We start from the raw sequence: 13452 nt of genomic DNA, 5'->3' as shown, positions 1-13452 counted from the left end.
CAGGACGTTGGGCCAGAAGTCTCCTTCAAAGTACGGAAGCTCCTTCGCGCTGGTCAGGCGGTCCTCTGTGGCCTGTTTGAAGATATCCTGGAGAAGAAATTGTCATATTTAATCTTTTAATTTGGGCTCATCGTAACTGAGAAAAAAAAGTATTACCTTGTAATCATGGACTATGCGTTCAGACACCGCCTTGTCCAGCATCCTCTTGTACCACTCTTGTAGCCTTTTGGGCTTGGGGATCTTCTGGTCCGGCGGGTGGCAATGGAAAATGTAATCGTCGCCCTCACTTGGAGGACACGCCCAGATATGACCTGTTGTGAACCTAAAGCAAGACATGAGAAAAGTTACTGTTGAGAAAATGCTGTAATTAATCCGGTTTTGACTTACCCGAGCCTCTTTGCATATTCCAGGTAACCAAGAAGGATTTCATGATAGACATGGGTCCTGAGATGTCGAGGTTTGAAGAAGTGAACGCTGTCCAGGTACGAGATATACACCCGTCTCTGATTGGGGGGCGGGCAGTCAGAGCCGTACTCTTGAACGTGCATTCCAAAAAAACACACATCTGCTCCGTCAATGTCCTCAAACGCAAATAAGGCTTTCATCCGGTATGGGAAGGACTCGGACATTTCTCCACTGTCCACAAACCTGGTGATGAAAATAAAATGGGACCAAGATGAGCAAAAGATTTTTTTTTTTTTTACATTGGCTTTCCCTCACACAACAGGACTTTATGGACTATGGGTTCGTTTGTGCAATCCTACCTGGACTTCATGCCCGGTTTGACCTCAACCACCTTGTCGGAGACGTGGACCACTCGAATGGTGACCTCGCCAGCCTCGATGTAATTCTGTCGCTTGATGTAATCGTTCACTCGCGACTCCAGAAAGCTCCCCAGCTTGGTCTGAGGAAGCCCTGGAAAAGTAGTTTCATTTAGATCAAATTCTCTCGAACTAGAAATCTAGAAATTTCCCCAAACTTACTTTTAGCTGCATATTTGTTCTCTTTCCGGGTCTTATTGGCCATCTTCAGACAGTTGTCACAGACAAAGCTGTATTGAAGGAAGTAAAAAATTAAATAAATGTACAAATGTATGGAAAGACTCAATGTGTCCAAAATCCAAGAATTAGGGTTATTAAATTATTCACGTAAATAAGATTTGCTCACCCTGAGGGCCAAATGGTTTCATGATGCAGAACACAGATCTGGTGCATTTTACGACCGCAGTCGCCACATTCCACAAGCCTGAGCAAAGATGGAGGACAATATAGCATCAGTTAGGAGCGCCATGAAAATTCATCCTTTTTACCACTAGCTAAAAATTTATTATATATCATTTATTATTAGAATGAAAAATCTGCAGAAATTTTAAAAGGTTATACAGGGGACTTACAACTCAGGATCAAGAGTGTCGTTCTTTTTTCGCTGGAATTGGTCTTTGTTGATGGACCTGCCAGAGAGACCAGAAAATTCAACAGTGAGAATCATCTTGAGCCTTGGTAAATATTCCAAGTTCTTCACCAAAAAGAATTGAGGAGAGAAACTCACGTTTGAGGCTGGGAAGGGTCATCGCCCAGGGAGACGCTCTCGCCCTGGATTTCGTTGAAACACTTCTCACAGAAGTGGTACCTGTCAGCAAGAAGCCCATATTTTGGTGAACTACACCGTTCGCCATCAGCACAGCCAATCACAGAGAGGGCACGGAGAAGCAGCCGCCAATCAGGGCAGGGCGGGGCAGGCCGGGGGGCGTACACACAGGAGGAGGCAGAGGGCAAGGAAGGTCGTCGCCAGCAGCCAATCGTGATGCAGAAGTGTTGTGTGGGCAGGGGTTTTGAGTTTGAGCGTAAATTTTGGAGTGGATGATTGGTCACACCAAAGCAGGCCAATGCAGACATCACAAGCGTTAAAAAAAGGGAGGGAGGGAGAGAAGGGGATGGGGGGGAGTCAAAATGAATATTTAAAAAAAAAGACGTGAAATAAATCGTTACAGACAGGGACAATGATGTTTCGGGGAGGAAGGGGTGAAGGAACAGTGTGGACAACAACCAACAGAGGACAGAGAGCCAAGGCAAAGCAAAGATTAGCGTCAGACGTTCAGTGATAAACAACAACAACTTTACAGCAACATGAGGGCTCAGTCTCCAAAACATGAGGGTGGATGAGAAGAAATATTACGCTTGAGCAACAAAAAGACCCATCATCCTTTCTGTTTATTTATAAAGTGGGAACCCTCTCTCTCGGACGGTGAGCAAAATGACCGCCCCCTGCTGATTCATTCAAGTATTGCCAAATTAGTAACCAACAAATCAGGAGCCCCACTTTATGAATGACAACACAATGAAAATCTAAATGGTTAACGATGGAAGATGGAGGCAGGGTGAAGCCAAATTAAAACTCATTTGTAATTGTACCACCACGTCAATAATACTAAAGGGTAGAAAGTATTATTAGTGTGCAAAATACAAAAACAAGTTGAGCTGAATTGACTAGTAGTGTGGAAAGCCGTTTTAAAATTCCATTGTTAAAATGTTATTTGGAGGTGTGTCCAATGAGCAGACAGCCCTTACCTGTTCTGGTAGCTAAAATAAGCAGCATCACGCTGGATGGTGCATAATTGTTTTCCATAGCAGCAAAGAGTTTGGGGGGAAAACTCAAACTAGAGCAAGAAAGACAAAAAAAAAATGGCGGCCATATTTATCAGTGAATAAACATTTTTGGGGTGATTTTTTTGTTTGTGTCCGCTCACCTTCCTTCCACAGCAATATCCAAGACCCTGCATGACAGGATCGATCTCAGTCTCAAAGACCTCAGCCAGCTTGGAGCAGTACTTGTACACTCGGGATGTCTTGCGGTTGTACAACCAGGCGTTGTTGAACATCAGCCAGATATCCTCCACGTACTGCCACGGCTCTTGGTACTGCCCCGTGTCCAGTTTCCGCTTGACTGTCGACAGGTCCATGGGGTTCTTCACGATGTCAAAGTAGTCCTGGGTTGGAAAAGGCGTCGTCCGGATTCAAAAATCAGGGAGGGGAGGTAGAAATTGAGGGTGAGAAGAGAGAGCATGTCCAAGAGGCCGAGATGAGGGAGATGGGGATCGAGAACGCCATCATCAGCGACGTCAGGCATTGAAGTTGGACCAGAGTAGGGAGAGAAGAGGGTGCAGGGGGGACAATGTTGTTGAGCACTGCAGAAAAGAAGGTTTGTGTGCAAACAGAGAGACATGACAACTTCGGCCCTCGAGATCTTCGCTTTGCACCTTGGACTATACATTTATGCCGATGTCGGGAACTGGGACCAGCTGAGAGCCATGAGTCTGCTCATTTGGACTTGATAGCAAAAGTTGGTTGCAGAAGAAGGATTTTTTTTTCTTTTACATGCATCCTTCTGTTCAAAAAGTAGCTGGCTCAGAGCCCCAGCTGCTTAAAGTTAACGGGGTGCAAAACTAAGAACCGACCGATCGGAGCAAACGGCAAAAAGCAGACAAAGCTTTACGTTTTTTTTAAGCAACATGGCGGACGGCATTAAAAGCGCCAGCAGCGTGAAATCAAAGTAGTAAGTCAAGCCAACTGTGCCGAGGTGAGGCAAATCGAGAAGTTTGGAAATTTTCGGACAATTGATATGCATTCCTAATTTTACTATTAGACTAATTTTAAAAGATATATGAAATCTAACTCGGGAGTCATCCAGTCGTGCCTGTTAATAAATATTTCTCAATTTCACATAAAACGATTTCACAGGCACACACACAATGTCGTCAATATGATCAATTAGTGCCCCGCCTCTACACACTGCCTACTAACGCACTGCTACTGGTGAGGAACTGAACTAGAAAGCAAGCGATGGAACACACAAATGATTGACAAAAGGCTACTTTGGAAATGGTAAATGAATCAAATGTGATAAACAAAAGCAATTGGCTTATGAACGTTAAAAATACTTTCATATCAACCAACGTGTTATGAAAGCTTGACTGTCTTTAAACTATTTATTCAGTGGAGGCTCGGAACATATTAAACTGTATTAATTAAAAATAGTTTCCGATGTAACTGTATTCATCACGTAATTTTTGCTTGGATTAATCAAATGTTCATAAGAGTAATTGCTTTGATTTACAGATGCGTAGATATTTGTCACAGCCAAATCTCGTTTTCTTGACCTTTGACATGCAACGGAAATGAAAGCGTGAAGGCATTGTGGTCAAATTATGCCAATAAATCACACTCAATAGCAATGCCAAAGATGGGGGGAGAAAAAAATGATAGAAGATGAAAATTATGACAAAAAAAAAAAACTACATTTTTAGAGGAGTTGAAGCAAAATGGCAGCCAGTGCAGTCCCTTACCAGGTTAGTTTTGTTACTAGTTCGAATACGTACGGGTATTCCCAGTAACTGGGGGTCCACCGGTTGACGGAAGGGGAGGGACTCGGGGTCCTGCCGGTACAAAGCCTCCAGGGTGGGCATCAGAGCCTGACGGAGCTCCTCTGGCTTAAAGACTGGAAGGAGAACAAAGGCTATATCCACAATGCATTTAAAAAAATCAATTATTCATGTTTTTTTATGTAATTAATTGTTGCTGTCTGTCAGCAGAGTTGGGGGGGGGGGGGGGGGGACAAGAACTGTGAAATTTACTTTTCTTCTTGCTCTGAGTGTTGGCTGGAGAGCCTGCAGATGCCTCGTCTTGCTCTTTGGGCTCCTTTTTCACTTCTGGCTTCTTGTCTTCCCCAGTTTTCACTGAGGAAGATGCAGAGGACGAAGATGTGTCCATGGCCTCCGCTTCACACCCATTTTCTGATAAATTCTCCTTCTTTATCTGGGATAAAGAAATGATTTATTCTTCTCTGTAAGAAACTGATGGCTGAAAAAAAAATATTTGACAGTTTTACCTCATGCTTCTCCTCCGCTTTATCGTCAGGCTCAACTTTGCCCGTCTTGCCCATAGACTTGCCCTCTCCTTGGGTTTCATCGGCTTCTTCCTCTTCTTCCTCCTGCTTCTTCACTTCCATTTTGATATTCTCCTGGATGGGAGTGGGACCGTCCTGGTGGGCAAGCTGGGAACGTGGATCAGCACTGCTGCTGACCGAGGCTGGTGAAGACACCTGACCGTCCGTTGTTACGGGGAGCTTAGGGGACAGCTGCTGAAAAGAAAATGGCAAAAAAAAAAGGTGAGATGGTCTAATGATAACAAATAATGGAGGGGGGAGAGCAGAAATGTACTCACTGGCGTCGGCGGCAGCTGTAGTGGCACATGTGCGTTCTGGATAGGCACCGAAGAAGCCTGAGCTGCCTGGGGGCCTGAGGTAGTAGCCCCCCCAAGCGTCTGCTGTGGAAGCTGATGAACCTTCTCAGAGCCCCCCACCTGCCCTTGCTGAGTCGCTTGCTGTTGATTCTGAGGGGGCAGCTGGGGCGTACTCGGGGTCTGCGGCTGCGGCGTCTGAGAACGAGGTAACGTGGGCGTCGTCTGATGAGGTTGAGGCGTTAAGCTGCGCGCTGGTGATGGAGAGTTTGTTCGGATGGGTGGGCAGTGAGGGAATGCGTTGGGCTGATTTGACGTGGAGGACGGAGGTCCTGCACCACAGACATTGGCGGACCCCCCCATGGAGCCACCAGAGGGTGCAGAGACTGGGGCAGGGGTAGCAGACTGAGCTGAAGGGCTGCCGGCTGGTAGCGACGGCGGGGTTGACATCTGGTTCTGGAAAGATGAAGAAGAGGGTCAGGATGATTTCAGGACTTTGATTCTCTTGTTTACTATCTCATGATCTCAGGCCAGAAATGCTTACCAGCGGCACAGCAGTTTGTGATCCTGGCTGGTTCACACCAACAGGACCAGAACCAAGACTAGGACTGGAGCCGGGAAATTGGCCTGGTGGGAGGTACTGGTTCTGTAACTGCGTGGGATTTGGTTGACCCATCCTTGTGGATCCCATACCCATCTAAAAACAAGAGCAAGAAAGTGTCACTCTACTTTTTCTGTGTATTTTCTAATGTACTTAAAATATATGACATTGAAATTTTACATGCAGGATACCGACCTGGTTCATCGGAGAACTGAGTGTGAGCGGCGGTGTCGACCTTTGACCCATTGACTGCATCCCCATCTGACCAAATTGGTTCATTCCTAAATAAATAAAATCAGATATGCTAGTATGTTAAAATCCATAAATTCAACATCATCTTTTGATAATCTATACAAAGATTAATTACAAAGAAATATTTCAACAGGAAGTTGAAGAGACACACCTGCTGGGTTCTGCATCCTGTTCGCCATCTGATTGGGTCCTCCTGGTCGAATCATGGATGGATCGGCGTGAGGACCATCTGACACGATGAAAACATCAGTAACAACATTGATCTATTGGATTGTAAAAATGCTATGTATCCTTACTTGGAGGTTGCCCAGGGGGCATGGGGGGCTGGCCCAGGCTGAGAGGCCCCTGTGGGAAGCCTGAGGAGGCCAAGCTAGGTTGCCCCGGCATCATTGCCTGCTTTTGGAGACGTGTCCTCCTCTTTTCCTCAAGTTCCTTTTGGATCTTGTAGATCTTCTCTGCCAGGAGGTGGTAGTACTCCGCCTTGAGAAAAGTAGCGAGATCAGTAACAATTGACAATGACTTTTTTTTTTTTTTGGGCTCATTGGACACAAAGGTTGTTGATATTTACCCGACTGTTGGCCGACTCGTACATGTCCCCCTCGACTTTCCGAGCATACGCCACCAAATTTTCCATCCGCCGGTCCTTCAGAGCAGCTGGGTCAGGAGTAGGAAAGATGGCTTGTACGCTGTTCACACAAAAAAAAAGTCAAATTGAAAGAAAATAAAACTTGTTTTGCCCTCTAAAAGTGACATCAGGCAGATAATGTCGAAAATATTTTGATCCTCTAATATGAAATAAAAATGGGTTTCGAAAGAAAAGTGCAACCCAGGTGGGGAAAATAAATCGATTAAATCGACAACGAATCGATGAAATGGTCTGAAGACTCACAGCTTGTGTACAAGGTGGTTACGCAGGTCTTGCGTGATGTCTTCATGCCAAGACTTCCTCATGGCTGCAGAAGGAGGAGCCGCAGTAGGCATGGATCCAAGGTTCCCCACACTATCATTCATTAAACTGGTGAAGTCCCGAGGGGAATCGAACGGAGACAACATTTGGTATGTTAAGCAAAAACGTTTTGATTTAAGACGCCGATGTCAAGTCGTCTTACCTCTGCGCATTTAAACTGTTTTGCAACATGGCGTCTGGCAGCAGGGGCGCTTGGTGGTTTGGGGTCTGCACTCCACCATTTACTCCCATTGAGTTTCCTCCTGGGTAGAATTTTTTAAAGAATTTGCCTTTGAGTTAACTCAATTTACTCGTAAATCAAGGTCGCACAATATGAGAAAAATGTTCGTAAAGAATAAACAGAACTAACCCATGACATTCCGATTGCGCAATCCGGGTTGCCCTTGTATCCCCTGGTTTGGCAAGTTGGCCTGGGTTTGGGATGACTGTGGTTGCATCTGGTTGCCCTGATAGGTAAGACCGAGAGCAGCGTAGGCCCTCTCTATAGAGCTGGGGTCGATCTGATTGGGCGGGGTCAAGTTTGGGCTATTGGACTGCCCACCCGGTACTCCTGAACCTAAAGAGTTCACCAAACCGAGTCCTGCAGTACTGACAAGAGCTGTGGTGAAGAAAAAATAGATGAAAAGGAGAAAAATGGTGAGATTGGAGAAACCCAAAAATATACACGTGTGTGGTCTATCTACTCACATTGCTGGTTTCTCTTATCTCCAGCGTTTTTCAAAGGCAGGCACACGGGACAGTCCTGCCGCGTGCAATTCTTCCAATGAGAGATGATCTGTCTTGATGAGGCACAGTGCGCCACTAGGACCAAAAAAAAAATCATATTTAAAAAGGAGCAAAAGAAAAAAAAAGGTTGACAATTCAGGATCAACTGGCTCCAATAAACTCACCCTGGCAGGACTTGCCAGCCTGGCAATGAGTCATGTGGTTAAGTACGTTCTTCATGGTGCGACAATGAGGCAGGTTGCACTGCCTCACTTCCCCGTTTGCTTGCTCCCTTCGCTGGCACTTGTGCGCGTGGAGCAAGAGGACTAGCTGCTGTTGAATAAGCTTACGCTTCTCCGGGTCTGCTGTAGGGGGCGCTGTGCAGGGACCAGCCCCTACAGCACCCAGTCCAACCTGAGCTGCTCCCACCGCCGCTGCTGCTGCTCCACTGACTGATACGCTGGCGATGCCTGGAGGTTGCTGCTGCTGAGGCATCTTGGAATAAGAGATAGAAGAGCATGTCATTTCTTCATGATGAAACGCAAGCTCTCCTCCCCAACATCTCACACACTACTACAAATGATTTAATCAAAGCATATCCTCTATGGATGAAGACGTGCATATAATCCATCACCAAATCTTGACAGTGTAATTAAATTCACCCCTTTTTTTTTTTTTTACCCGACAGGATCATGATACACTTTTCCGCTTTAATCAAATTGTCTGAGCGTTTGAGTAGTGTGCATCTTTTCCCGAGTGACTTTGGGTGAGAGGTGAGGGAACACACTCGACTGTCAATCTCAGGGTTGACACATCGGGGTAAACAACTATTAATGTTCATATTTAGAGATAATTCAAAAGGGACTGACAGATCAATCAAGCATGCACGTTTTGGACCAGGATATCAATTTTAAAAAAAATGATCCTTACCATTCCAGGCATGCCTTGACCCGATGTCACCTTCTTTTCCATGTTAAACTGGCTGGCCATATTGTTGGCCATTCCGGCTTTATTCTGGAGTTGTGGGCTCAGCCCTGCTCCAGGCAGCCCTTGGCCAGCAGACGGACCATAGGGACCACCATAGGGGCCCGCATTGGCAATCATATTCATCTGTGGGAGGCGAGGAGAAAACTCAGATATCGGAAAGATGGGGAAACTCATACATGAAGGATTCCGGTAATAAGTGAATAATTCTCATTTTAAATTAAGGTCAGATAGTTTCTTCCGCATTTAAACATATTGAAATGACAGAAAAATTTTGGAGCTGACGGTTGTCACACCTAAAGTTCTTCTGATAACTTTCATTTCCAGATTTATGTTCCATTCCGTGGGAAATTGAGATGCACGGTGGTCAACAGCAGGGAGTCAAACTAAAACCACATCCCCGACATACCACAGACTTGCAACAATAATGCAAGTGCGACCAACATGTTGAAATGTGAACATTTTCCCAAGAACTAAAATATGTGGCATTCATGTTTCGGTTCCCTTACCTTGTTCAGCGCTCCTGGTTGCTGCGGTCGTATCCCTGGCTGACCCCCGGACCCCATTTGCTGACCTTGCTGCTGCTGTAGTGTTTCGGCTAGAAGATTACTGTTGTTACCCATGCCAGCACCGCTAGGGTAAGCCATTCTTGACGAGCCGTTCATCACGTGACCCGCCATCAAGCCTTGCTGTTGCTGTCCATTGGTGCTTCTCTGCCCACCCATCCAGCCTCCAACCATCCCAACCTGCTGCATTAGTCCAGTTTGTTGCTGCTGGCCTTGAGGGGGCATGCCTTGAGGTGCACCGGGGGAGATGCTGACACCTCCCAGTATGCCCATGGAAGCCCCTGGTCCGGCACTGTTGGAAGTGGGGCCACCCTGCTGTGATGGTCCACCAGTACGTAAAAGTTCGGACAACTGTTTGTGTTTCGCAGCAGCATCCTGGCTTCCCAAACCAATGCCTCCGAGACTTGTATGGAGTTGGTTGATGTCTCCTCCATTGGTCAGACCCAGGTCCGAGGAGCTGATGAGCTCGTCCGGGAGGTCGTGCTCAAGGTCAAAAAGTGAACCAAAATCTAGAAGTAACAAAGTCACAAATTACAAGCCGGTAAAATAAAGACAGACTGATTAAAGTGAAAAGCAGTCAAATAAATATTTCATATGCCATGTGGCATAGAGGTGACTCACGTTTGGAAAAAAATGTTTATTTGCATTACTAATTGTTTGGACTGTCTCTGCCTCATCGCTTATTGAGTTAGGAGAATCAGTTTACTTATATATTTTATTTTATGAAAGGTGACTCAAAACTATTGAATGAATATGAGGGTCCACATAAAAGTTTTTAAGTGAATACACATTGGTTCTCCTCTTACACAAAATTAGAGCAGGCAAGAAACAGAAAAATTAACTTGGAAATAGCTCTTAAAGATCTATAATTTAAAGTATTTAAACAAAAACATTAAGTAATTATATCACCAAATCAATTCAGTTCAATTTTCACAATGCAAATCAAACCGCAGTAAATTTTAAAGTACAGATTATTTAAAGATGCAATTTATAGGAGACTAAAGTTTGTTGCAAAAGTGACTTTATTTTGTAAGAGTAAGTAAAGTTGTAGAAATGATTCCAATCAATTGAAATTGCGAGAAACTTGTGTTCAAGTATCGATGCATTATTTTAGCTATTATTTTCCATAAGTCCAAAAAGTATAGTTGTTTCGTAGTAATAGTAAAAGTCTAAACAGACGTAAAGTGTATTGCGTCATGCGTCAAATAATGGAATGATTTGATTTCAAAATATTTCAAAGCACAATTAAATTGAGAGGATTGCAAATGGTTTAGAAAAGTGTCGATCGATTATTTGGGGAAGGAGTGGAGCATTGTCGCTGCGCTGGCAGACAATGGAGGGAGAAGCAGAAGGGGCATTGTCGGTAAAACAAAAGTCAAAACCACTTGGCCTTAAGACTTACATGGGACAGTTTGGAAATGCTCGACAATTCCTTTCGAACGCGGCGCCATATTTAAAAAAAGACGACATTTTGTGATTGATTTGAACGCTTCGCATAACTTCAATCAAGTATTGAACAATGGTTAGCTGCGTTACAATTGTTCACTTAAGCCCGAGTCTAATGGCAGCTAAAATACACGTCGAGGACATTTAAGGGACCCCAAATTTACTCTCGATTCGATCAACCGTATTGATTGCTTCAACGGAAAAGCGTCGTTCTGGTGATCGATAAATTCTACGCCAATGTTTTTAGCTAGCCGGCCGGTAGCTCTAGTAGTTTTTTTAAAACAAGCTCGTCGGCTAGCCCATTCTTGTAGCGTCACTTTCTCCAAAAAACAGTTTCATAAACTGAGTTTTGTATGTTCACGGGTTTTTATTCCCGATTGTGATATTTTTCATATCCCTGCCTGATCACGTCCGTCGTTTTTGTTCACTTTTAAAGCAAAAAAGTGAACTTTGACGGCAATTTGGAGTGCTTCTACTCTCCCATTGTTTGGAGGTGGATCTTGCACTCGCTAGCTTAGTTAGCGCACCGATGCTAACGCTTCAAAACATCACTCGGAGAAAGTTGATCGTGCCGCCAGCTGCACTTCGGCTTTGCTCTCTAGCAACACACTTTCACCTAAAATCGACTAAGAAACACACTCACACCCTGAACAAGTTGTTTATATCTGTGTCGGATCAATTCGTGCAACTCTGCAAGGTTTGCAAGATGAGAAAGTAATAAACGCACTCTTTCAAGTTATTGTCTGCTCGCAAACAAAATGGATACGAAATCTCTACATACCGTTTCCATCACTTGCAGACACGGAGAGCGCTGGAGAGGACAGCTTTGGCCTCTTGGCTGAAGGCGGGCCGGACTCCAGGACATTATCGGCCATATTTTTGACAAATTCAAAAAAGGAAAAAAAGTTTTAGATCCACAAAGGGCAATCGTGTTCCCCTTATTTGTGCTTTCTAATCCGAATTGCTTCCGATCGTCCCCCCACCGCTTGGGGGACGGGAGGGGAGAAGACGGCTATGTTGAATTGTTCCACCGCTCTCCTTCTCGGTTTATTCCTGTGTACGGAGATCAGCCCCCCTCCCCTGGCGGATAGTTTGTTTCTTCGCAGATTTGAACAGAAGGAGGTGGGAAGGTGGAGTCGGCGTGCGGTCCGCTGACAACCGCACGTAGCCTGGGCTGCGCACAATTGTCCCAGGATCCTTCCTCCGTCGCTTGCTAAGTCTTATCCGCCATGGTGGCGGAGCAATCCGGTAGTTCTGCTTGAAACGCTCCGATGAGGAGTCCAACGGGAATCCCGATAAGCACTTTTGCCAGGGAGGTTTTTCCTCACGCAACACTGGGTGAATCCTCAGTTGCGTTTCCAATTCGACTCAGCTGGACATACATCGCGGCAAGATTTCCCAATTCTCAAAAGGCAATCAACTGGTGCGTTGCGAAATGGTTTCGAGTGCTGCTCCCGAAGAAGGGGAATTAAGACAATGCTGCACAAGGACGTATAAGAATAGTGTCCGCTCAGAGAAAACTAAAATGGTCATGCGTGAGATTGATCTGTGCACTTGAGTGTTTGAATCATGCAAGGCACTGGGTCCACAAGAACGGGCTCATATTGCACATCTGCTGGTTTGCAACCCCTCGGCGCGATCGTGACTATTGCAGCATGCAGGCGAGGGCAACGACACCAAAGAAACTTGGCAAAAATCACAAACGGTGCAAGCGATTCTGAACCAGACTTTATTCGTGGCTAGCACAGTTCGGAGGGTAACTAAGGTGCTAATTGACGATGAGCGACCAGTCAGATTGATCCAATTAGCCTCGTTTGATTTTTACAGACGATCACTTATCTGTGCGGTGAGCATCTCCCATCGTTTAACTCGTTAGAAACGCTTGAAAGCAAAACCGGACAAATCTATATTGTGATGTTTTTGCCTGTCCACTACAAGAAAGATTTTTGGGGGAAAAAACTGAAGCCGGAGGAGAGCTGCGGAGATGTCACAAACATTGACTCGCTCAAGTAAATTATCGCTATTTCTGAAGCAAAAAGATCCTCGTCGCGATCATAAAATACTTGGGGCTTAAAAAACTCATTGACTCTTTGTGATGGAGAATGCTCCGCTTTTGCGTTGCTCCTAACAATTTCTCCTCTCTTTAAATTTCTCTTTTCCACCTCTCCCTTCTGCCCGGCAGCAATTTATTTATATAATTGTCTATGTGGGCTCTTTCCTTCCTCCGCGACGCAGGCATTATTATTTTTCATGTTTTCCTGCAGCCGATTTTTCGCAAATTCCCCCGTGCGTTATGATATGTAGCCCTCTTCCGCGTCTTCGCTCCACGAAACACCCCCTTCCTTGGATTTTTTCAGAGTATTTCCTTCTCATATATAAATATATATATCACCGACTCCCGCTTCCTCGCCACAGCCGCCTTCTCTTTCCCGGGGACGTCTTTTTCTCCCTGTGTAACACGGACGGGTTTTGGCCAGGTTGTTTTCCAGCCGGCGGTTGTCAGAGCGGCTGTCACCGGTCGCCAGAGTCACTCCTTCCCTCGGTTATCTCCTCCGCTCGGACGGTCAGTCCGCACAAACAAAATGGCGGCTTGTTGTTTCTACTCCTCTGATGCGGGGGGAGGGATGGAGGTACGGCAACATTAGGCGTGAAGGGGAGGATGGTGGGAGGAAGTCTTCGAATGCGTTCGGGATTCTC

At 45.4% G+C, this 13452-nt stretch overlaps 1 protein-coding gene across 4 annotated transcripts in view; it reads right to left on the bottom strand.

Annotated features, from left to right (window-relative positions):
- The window catches only part of ep300b (E1A binding protein p300 b), an 18979-nt gene extending 5611 nt beyond the window's left edge, over positions 1-13368 (bottom strand). The window contains exons 1-27 of one of the 4 annotated variants that reach the window (XM_049745901.2): positions 11537-13368; positions 9253-9818; positions 8690-8869; positions 7945-8254; positions 7742-7855; positions 7404-7652; positions 7197-7296; positions 6977-7102; positions 6656-6773; positions 6384-6567; positions 6239-6316; positions 6031-6116; positions 5779-5931; positions 5220-5690; positions 4885-5136; positions 4631-4811; positions 4376-4494; positions 2747-2986; positions 2568-2656; positions 1549-1659; positions 1394-1450; positions 1168-1245; positions 984-1051; positions 765-915; positions 388-648; positions 157-322; positions 1-87 (exon numbers count right to left, since the gene is read on the bottom strand). The exon at positions 1-87 is cut by the window's left edge and continues 81 nt beyond it. In XM_049745901.2, the coding sequence (XP_049601858.1) occupies positions 1-87; positions 157-322; positions 388-648; positions 765-915; positions 984-1051; positions 1168-1245; positions 1394-1450; positions 1549-1659; positions 2568-2656; positions 2747-2986; positions 4376-4494; positions 4631-4811; positions 4885-5136; positions 5220-5690; positions 5779-5931; positions 6031-6116; positions 6239-6316; positions 6384-6567; positions 6656-6773; positions 6977-7102; positions 7197-7296; positions 7404-7652; positions 7742-7855; positions 7945-8254; positions 8690-8869; positions 9253-9818; positions 11537-11630 (4689 nt within the window). In that variant the 5' untranslated portion in view covers positions 11631-13368. The remainder of the gene's footprint in view (positions 88-156; positions 323-387; positions 649-764; positions 916-983; positions 1052-1167; positions 1246-1393; positions 1451-1548; positions 1660-2567; positions 2657-2746; positions 2987-4375; positions 4495-4630; positions 4812-4884; positions 5137-5219; positions 5691-5778; positions 5932-6030; positions 6117-6238; positions 6317-6383; positions 6568-6655; positions 6774-6976; positions 7103-7196; positions 7297-7403; positions 7653-7741; positions 7856-7944; positions 8255-8689; positions 8870-9252; positions 9819-11536) is intronic. The other 3 variants (XM_049745903.2, XM_049745904.2, XM_049745905.2) reach the window with 3 other exon arrangements.
- Positions 13369-13452: the final 84 nt, after the last annotated feature.

This window comes from Syngnathus scovelli, chromosome 16 (genome assembly GCF_024217435.2).
Source record: "Syngnathus scovelli strain Florida chromosome 16, RoL_Ssco_1.2, whole genome shotgun sequence".
Lineage (NCBI taxonomy): Eukaryota > Metazoa > Chordata > Actinopteri > Syngnathiformes > Syngnathidae > Syngnathus > Syngnathus scovelli.
The sequence above is the reverse complement of the archived record's forward strand: the minus strand, read 5'-3'. Positions and strand labels throughout refer to the sequence as shown.